This window comes from Vigna angularis, chromosome 4 (genome assembly GCF_016808095.1).
Source record: "Vigna angularis cultivar LongXiaoDou No.4 chromosome 4, ASM1680809v1, whole genome shotgun sequence".
In the NCBI taxonomy this organism is placed as follows: domain Eukaryota; kingdom Viridiplantae; phylum Streptophyta; class Magnoliopsida; order Fabales; family Fabaceae; genus Vigna; species Vigna angularis.
In genome coordinates, this window is record NC_068973.1 from 38394919 (window position 1) to 38404382 (window position 9464).

Genomic DNA, 9464 nt, shown 5'->3' on the forward strand with positions numbered 1-9464 from the left:
TTGAGTTTTTCTTTAACTGTTTTTATAAGTCAATCCTTCTCTTAGGTGATACAAACCTTTTTAGATGTGGTAAAAAATTATTTATGCCAAGTCTTATATTAGGATAAATGACTTACATTAAACTGTTAAATTTCAACCCAACCATAATGTATGTTTTCTCACAATACTTTTAAAAGAAAAAAATAATACCAAAAATGAAAAAAAAAATAGTTTCTTTTTTAAACTTAAAATTATAATTTATTCACAAGGTAAGAAATTAGAAAAAGTTCTATATTTTTTAGTTTAATCGTTGCATGTTTAACCGTGAAGTGGGGACGCTGTGTTGGTCTTCTCTTGTTGCTTTGTTGGTCATTTGTTCACCAACCAAAACCAACAAAATCCTACAATTTCTCCATATATTTTCAATGCTGTTATAAGGCCTCATTTATTTCCTTCTAGAAACTATAACCTTTCAATTATAAAATGCACATGGATTTGATACTTCATCATAATTTTCAACTTTTTGGTTTTCTTTTTCTCCTTTGGGAGAAGTTTAGTGGATTAAAGACCCTACAAAAATTTATTACTATTGGTGAATGTGAACCTAAAGTTCCGTATAGTACATATAATCAACTAATAAGTGAAAAAAAATTACAAATGTAAGATGAATTAAGTGTGATTTATATATATATATATATATATATATATATATATATATATATATATATATATATATATAAAAGTTTATACTATAACTCTATTTTTACTATTGGTCCAAAGTTGATTAATGATTTTTTTTACTCTCTTTCTTATAATATGATCTTATCTCTCTTTCTCAATTTTATAGTATTTATAATTTTTTAAGTGGGATTGAGTAATAATGAGACTTGAACAAAATATATAAGAGACTTATACCTTCTTTAACTCAAAATTTTTAAAGAATAAATTTATAAATCTTATTTCATACATATTACTTAACTTTCTCTACTTTTACTAAATGTTGAACTTGTCCTTCCTTATTTCTGTATAAATATTTAATTTTTGATAAGTACATGTTACTCTCTCACTTATTTTCTAAATAAATTTGCTTTGTAATTACACTTAGTTTTCATTCTCATTTGTTAGAATAAACATATATAATACAATTATTTAACTAAAATTGTATTCATTTAGTTAAATATTTAGCTAATATACATGTGCACATAACATTTTTATATAGAGTTATTTTTTAAAATCAGGGTTCTTTTCAGAATATTTGCTACTAAACATGAAATAAAAATAATTAAAAAAAGCTAAGAAGTTTAATAGAACACTTATATGATTTATAACTATAATGATCTTGATTATTTTCTTATAAATTAAAATATAAATCATGTCATATAGAAATTAGTCATAGTCCTAAGCATATGATAGTCTTGGGTATTGATTATCTAATAATATCTCTCCCCTTTACCCTCCAAAACAGTATCCTTTTACAAGCACTTTCACTTCAAAATTAGTTAACACTATTTATAAATATTAGGTCCTAAAAAAGATAACTAAAATTATTTCAACTCAACTATGCTAGACTCAAATTCAATTTTCCCATAAAAAAATGTGAAAAATCTTCTAAAACACGTTAGCTATGTTTCCATTAAATTATATATATAATCTAGACCAAATACCTAAATTTTAGAAAAAGAAAATATGTATTCTTGTTGAAATAAAAAGATGATAACATATTATAAGAATATTTTAGTTGTGGTTAAGAAATAAATTTTATGTTTATAAATTATTAATGACATAAAGTATGGTAGTGCATTGTATTAATTTAGTATAAAAAGAGGGAAATAGTGAGCAAAAGGAAGAGGTATGGTAGTATATAGTTGGACAGCGAGGGTCAGAGTGGAGTGGACTTTAAAAAGTTGGAAGAAAATTTGATTCCAGTTTAAGAAAGACAAGAAGAACCACCCTCGTTCTCGTATTCTACCAATACTAAATAGCTGGAATTTTCTACATAAACATCTTTCTTTTCTGCCACACTCTTATATAAAATTTGTACGATTGGATGTTCAATTGGAATCATGTTTATCCGCTCCTACTTTTATAATTAAATAACTTTCTCTCTCTCAATTATTCACACCCTAAATAGAACCCTTGTCCCAATAATCAATGAAAGTTCTCAGAGCAACAACATCACCATGGGAAGAGCACCTTGCTGTGACAAAGCAAACGTGAAGAAAGGTCCTTGGTCGCCAGAAGAAGATGCCAAACTCAAATCCTACATCGAACAGCACGGAACCGGAGGCAACTGGATCGCTTTGCCACAGAAGATTGGTATCATACACATACTATATACTCATATATATAACCCTAGCTACACTTTTCCATCAACTTCTCTTTCTTTCTTATTATTTCTCTTCATTTCTGAGTCAGGCCTCAAACGATGTGGCAAGAGTTGCCGTCTCAGGTGGCTAAACTACCTCCGCCCTAACATCAAGCACGGTGGCTTCTCTGAAGAAGAAGATAACATCATTTGCAGCCTCTACGTTAGCATTGGAAGCAGGTAACTACTATTGTTTCCGAAAGAGGATACAATCTTATTTTTCTTAAATAAACATGGGAGTTTCATTTTCCGTTGAATGATTAATGAATCGTTTTGTGTGATGTAACGCAGGTGGTCGGTGATTGCGGCACAATTGCCAGGAAGAACTGATAACGACATAAAGAACTACTGGAACACGAGGCTGAAGAAGAAGCTTTTAGGGAAGCAGCGCAAGGAACTGCAGGCACGTAGCAAAGAAAACGGTGTCGTTAAGCAGGAGAACAATTCTTCACTCTTGCTTCAGGAAAACATTGTTCAACAACAGCCTTGTTGGCCACAGATTCCGGCGCCGCCACTTTCGCCGTACACAAGTCAAAATCCAAGTTTCAACGACCAAGACTCTATTAGAAAACTTCTAATCAAGCTTGGAGGGAGATTCTCCGATGATTATCAACCCATAGGGGTGAATGTTCAGTTTCCACAGGGTTCTCTCACATCAACACAACAAATTCAAGAGGAGCAAGTCCATGTTAGCTCTTCTGGGTGCATGAACTCTATTGGCAACAGCCAAGTACAATTTGGTCAGAGTAATGAGTACTGTTCTGAGTTGGTGCAAGGAGAAGTGAGTTTCAGTTCCGCAGCTATTGGGGAAATGGTTTCTACTAATGATTATTCTCAAAGGTTATTAGGAGGGTTGGAGTTCTTGTATGGAGAGGAAATGATTAGCGATAAGATAATGGGTGGTTGTGCATCTTCATGTTGTGGGCAAAGTACTAATTGGGACGAGACAAGTTCTTTGATTTATCCTCCTCTTGTTGCTTCGAGTTTCGAGGGTGTGAGGGAAGAGATGCCACGAGAAAATGCTTTTCAAGAGTTGAGCTACCCATAGCATCATATCGTGTACATTATTTGTTATTTCTATTGATGGAAGTTGGAATTATATGTATCAATTGAAGTTAGCAAAAGGGAAGCTAGTGCTCCCATATAGATAATAAAATCGGCTAGATCTCAGACTTTCTCATGTGCTGATCAATCAGTGGCAGTTCAGTTTATCTCATTTGTTTGTATTATTTGGTTGTAATTTTAAGAGTCGTTTGAATATATGCTCTAACTACATATTTTGCAGTACTGAATGCAATTCTTAAGCTGACAAACAAAGGAATCATTTCCTTTTCAGTTACTGCGATGGCAGCAGAAGATAAGCATTTTGTCAGAAAAACTTTACTATTACTGGCATGAACGTAATGCTTTATTTTTACATTTTTCTTTATTTATTTACTTATTTATTCGTAGGCATGCCTGCAGAAGATAAAATTAAATTCGAAGGAGCACTAGGGACGGTTGCAGCATCCCTTGATAACATGGTAGGTGAAGACATATGTGAATCTTAAATGCAAGGTGTTCTTTGGTCAAACGACTCATGCTGAAAAGTTCATTTCTGTTTAGCATAATATATTGTGCGATGGATAAGTAACTTATACACATACTTAAGTAACTCACATATTCTATTGTCTATGTTATGGTTAGAATTTCAGATGAGGTCGAGATGAGTGAGTACATTATTATATAAAAGTAAAAGGTAATTAACTTTTGGTATTAAGATTTTAAACAGAGATGTCAATCTTTTATATAATTGAGTTTAAATTTTATGTTTTTTCAGTGAACCTTTTCAGTTATAAATCTAATAGTTATCAGCAAGGTTACATTAGAATTTATTTTTCATTACTCTTCATTTTCATTTTCTTTAAAAATATAAAAATTATCTTTTGTTAAAATCATTTTACTTTTATAAATTATCGAATGAATAGTCAAATAATACCAAAGAATCTTTTTCCTATGGACAATGTTGTCAAATTCAGAATTTCTAATAAATTAAAATGCTAAACCTAAAAAAAATAAGTAATTAAGTAGGGTTGTACAAGAAGTGTAGAAAGTTAATTGTTAATTTCACTCATGTAAATTTGAATTTAAGCAGAATATATACGTGAGTTATTGGTGTTGTTGCTGTGAAAATAATGTGTTAGACCATCATCAAAATGATAATTAAAATGCACAACATACTCCAATCATAAATAGTAAGGATTATGTAGACTAAAGGACTGAACGAGAAGCTATTACTTTGGAAATTAAAATTGTTTCAACTTATAAACAAAAGCATGGAGATTAAAGGGAAGGGATGAAGCTAACACCTTCAACAAAAGGCAGAAGTTAAAAGCGTGTAAAAAGAAGGAAGAAATGAAGAAAAAGAATCAGGGAGAGCTGCAAGAAAATTAGTCAGTCTTCAAACATCCAACTTCAACATATACTCAAGTCATAGTCAGCAAGGAAATTGAACGAAGAAGGTGAAAGACAAGGTCGAAGGTGGTCGGAAGGTCCTTGTGACAAGAGGAAGAAGATGGAAGCAAAATAGGAAGGCTATGTCAAACCCTATTTGCTTTCTAGAATTCCCTTTCTCTGTATAATCATAACCCAAAGATGACTTTGGTGCTGTCATTTTGATTATAAAAATCCAATCAAAAGCTTACTCGCTGACTCTAGCAGAACCTGTGAGTTTACTTCATGCCATTTTATAGAAATAAATTGTTGAAAGATTGATAACTATGCTTGTGTGAGTGAAACTTTGGTGAGTAGTCTCAAGCTGTTGCTGTAACTTGAATCTTTGTGTCACTGAACAAATAATTAATTGGTTGTGTATAGAAGTTAACCTATTATCGTCATTTTGCTTCTATCAGTAATAATATTCTTTTCGAAATGAATACCTATCTAGCAGCAAAAAGTTCAGCCTATCATGTAACAAGGCAAAGTTTACCAAAATATCTTCTAATTAATATTTTGGATAAGTTTCTTAACATCCATCATTTTAGAAGAAAAGATAAAGAAATTAACTTAAGTTACAAGTTAAAAAAAATGTAAAAAACTGTTTGAAAGAGTTCTTATCAAATAATTCAGAATTTGATTTTAATTTTTTGAAAATTTTATTTCATTTTTTTTCTTACTTTTCTAAAAACTTGTAAGAAAGATTTGTTCAAATAAGTATTTTCTAATACTCCATACTAGTTTAAAACAACAAATACTTATTATATATATGAAAATTATATATATATATATACTGGTTTTATTATAAACAATAAAAAGTGAGTTATAGTCAAGATTTGGACATTTGATATGGTTGTTAACCACAAAAACATATATAATAAGTTTCAATATCTTATATTTTCACCAAGAAGTGGCGTTGTATAATTATATGTGGATGTAGAAGAATGCAGCAAGTTTCAGAAGATTAGTCAAATAATCATAGTTTGAAAGATTGAAATGCATGTATATGCCAAAATCAAAATAGTTATTACATGTTGTACAAAACAGGTGAAAAAACAAAACTAGAATAACATCTTAGAATAATATATTAATGTGTGACTTATTATTATGTTCTACCAATATACTGTTTTAATTTTAATGCTTTTGAGTTCTTATTACTAAATTTCAAAAGTTATTTTAAGAAGGGAGAATTCATATCTAAGAAAAACCTTTATATATATATATATATATATATATATATATATATATATATATATATATATATTCAACCGATGTGGGATTTTGACATTCTTCCAAAAGATTGAAAAAAGTCGTTTGTTTTGATCACAGCATCGATCTTGACGCAGAATATTGTAGACCTCCTGTAGGTGACTTTCACATATATTCTGGCTACTCACAATCTTTTGAGCTAAGTGTGAAAAACAAAGAAAAGATGAAACATAGAGATGATAGTGGTTATCATCACATCCAATACAAAATATTTAGTGTATGGACCAACCGCTATACCATTTTTTACTCAAAAGTTCAAAGCAGTCATTGTCATGTAGTAGCTCATATTTGTCTTGGCCACTGCGTGTGCATAAATATGTAGTTGTTTACAGTTGTAATGACTATGGATACTGTCTGCTAAGTAATGGTCATTATTTGTTAGAATCGGTTGACATGAAACTGGCTACCAAATGATTTTGTCAACCATTTCAAACTTAGGTCCCATTTACTTATCCATTAATATAAATTCCTTCAATAATCACGTAATATTTCTAAATTTCGAAAAATCATCATTATCTATACAACAAAGTTTAACGAAAGTAGTTATGGTGATTCTAGAAATAAGGTACAAAAAACACATGCTTTTAATAGCTATATGAAATTAGTAATAATTATTTAAAGAAAGTTCATAAATATGAATAATTATGCTCTGTAAAGTAAAAAGGAATATCCCAAAGGCAGAAGAAACAGGAAAGAAGAATCCCAGAACATAAAAACAAGGAATTAAAAACTTGAGTATTGAGTTAGCTGATACTTTACAGAAATATAATAATTAAGAATTGAAGAAGAAAACAAAAGTAATTAGCAAAGATCCGTGATTGAGGCCATATAGGAAGGGCATGCCCTAACCCTGACAAGAGCCAAACGACGACTTCTCTTATATCATAATTCATCTGTCATCGTTTTTATAATAACAAGTCCCCTTCTATCTGGATTCTGAATCCTAAGCAAATTTAAATCCTATCATATAATCAATTCGAATTTGGAATACCCTTCTTTCTTTATTCTCTGATAATGACACTCACTAACATGTATACTTCTCAAATTTCAGTCCCGCCCTTCGACCAGACAAACATGTTTTGTTCGTTAATTGCATTTCTTACAACGTTGCATCAGAATCGCTGCAGACATTTTTTAATACCGTTTCCGAGAAAATCATAGCCGACATTGGCCCACTGTATTTGTGTGTCAAATGAGCCAAAAATAATATATCTTATCTTAGAATCCCCATTCATTCTTTTCCACCTTGAGTCATGTGTTGATATATAGTTCTTTCTTTCTTTTTTTCTTTTAGTTTATGTAAATATTTTTATGACATGACTCGATCACTAGATATGATGAAACTTTTTAAATCAAAAACATCATATGATTGGATAACATGTTATTCTCTTTCTTCTTTTCTGCAAATTTCATACCAGTGCACAATTTTATACAGTACTCTCTCCACGAAGTGTGATAATTGTTGTTGGAAGCTTTTGGTGCTTTTGGTTCTCTTTTATAACAATGGTGAAGATTTATTGTTTTTCTTTGGTTTGTAGCTGTTAGCGTTTGGAGAGTACAAGGTCTCAATTTAAATGTGTGTTAATTTGGAAAATGTTTAGTGAAAAAAAAAAAGGAGTTTTCTGATACTCTTTGTAATATCTTTTTATGTTGCAATTAGTCTACAGTGACTATGTTAAGGAGATATTGGTACAAATAGCAACTATAGATATGCAGAAGTTCATTTTAGCCTTGGTAGTGTGATATAAGGATATTTGTAAAGACACAATAGTCTCTACATATCACAAGTTAGAGAATGTCAATAAAAAGTTATGGTACTCTCGTAAAGTTTTGACAAATGATGACTTTAAAGCTTGCAACTTTCAACTGTTTTTCTTATTCCTATATAAGGAAAACATCAACATGAAAAAATTCTATTAGATATTACCAAAATTACATATGGATGTTTAAAAGTGATAGTTAGCCTTAAGTGTTACAGCATATAAAAAAGATGAGTAAAATAAAATAAAAATCTTATTCGTAAATCATTGTTAGTTTGAATTTATTCTCAAAATTAAAATACTGGTTAAAATATTAATTTAATCCCTGTTTTGTGAATTTAGTACTAATATTGTTTTTTATTCCACAAAATCCCAATTTTTATCAATTTAATTATTTTTCTAACATTGTTTAAATAACTAAAGAATAATAAACGTTGTATGTAGTGCGTTAATTTATATTTTTTTTATTTTACTTTTAATTTTAATTTTTCTTGATTTAAAAATAAAATTTCATGTCAAGTTAATATTGTGTCACATGTAGTTATGTCAAGTTAATATTGTGTCACATGTAGTAGCAAGATCACCTGGCAGGGTCAATGACACATGTCAAGGCTATACATTAGTATCTTATATTCAATTTGATTTGTATATTTATTATTTTTGTTCAATTCAGTTCTAATTATTTTCTTAAATCGAGCAATTTTGTTCTTTTTCAAATTGAGATCAAATTTAATTTTTATATAAATGTTATACTAATTTTTAGGTTATTCCATACAGTTGTCCTTCATAGGAATAAGACGCAACAATGCCTGCATACTAAGTTCATGATGATAATAATTTTAATTCAAAGAAGTTTTAGTTTAAAAATTAGAAGAGCATAGTTTAGAAATTCTAAATCTGTTAGGGTATAATTGCTCTAAAATTGAAGTACGTTGTGTGACGACTAAGAAATACTTTGAATTATTGTATTGATATATTATAAAGTGTAGTGTATATATTGGTATAGGGTATTCCGGCATGAAGTCATCCTGAACCTATTAAATTCTCATACTTACATACAGAATGAGGTTTAGGCACTGAGAGTCAAATGAGGTTCCTAGTTTACGAGATTGGTGCAAAATAGTACTGTGACTTAAAGGATGGAAAGAAATTAATCCACTCATGGTAGTTTTTGGTGATAAGGATGATGATTTTGAGATAAAAGGAAATATTATTTTTGATGTTGAATCTATTATATTAACAATTTATGACAGGTGTAAGACTTTACAAGACCATGTGTATAAGTCTTCAAAACTAGAGTCTTATAGGTTTATTTTTATCTAATGTTAAAAGAATGAATTGAATGATGAATTAAATAATAGATATGTAATTGCAACTTATTGATATGATACAAATTATTTAAATTAAGTTGATGATAATAAATTTATATGTATTATAATTCAATCTGAATTGCTTACCTTGCATTTTGTTGTAGTAGTTCCACTTGCAATCGTACGTATAAATAAATATTTCGTATCTAACAGGAAAGATGAATTTGTAATGTTGGAAATAAAAATGGAAACATGTATACCTTTATATACTTGTATATTTGATAACACCTCCTCGTTAATAAAAAA

The 9464-nt window shown here is 29.6% G+C and overlaps 1 protein-coding gene across 1 annotated transcript; it reads left to right on the top strand.

The window, feature by feature from the left end:
• The first annotated feature begins 1776 nt into the window (after window positions 1–1776).
• LOC108331246 (transcription factor RAX3) lies at window positions 1777–3733 on the top strand. Its single transcript, XM_017565892.2, has 3 exons — window positions 1777–2295; window positions 2395–2524; window positions 2636–3733. Exons 1-3 carry the CDS (start codon window positions 2160–2162, stop codon window positions 3390–3392), a joined length of 1023 nt encoding a protein of 340 aa, XP_017421381.1. The 5' UTR covers window positions 1777–2159; the 3' UTR covers window positions 3393–3733.
• Window positions 3734–9464: the final 5731 nt, after the last annotated feature.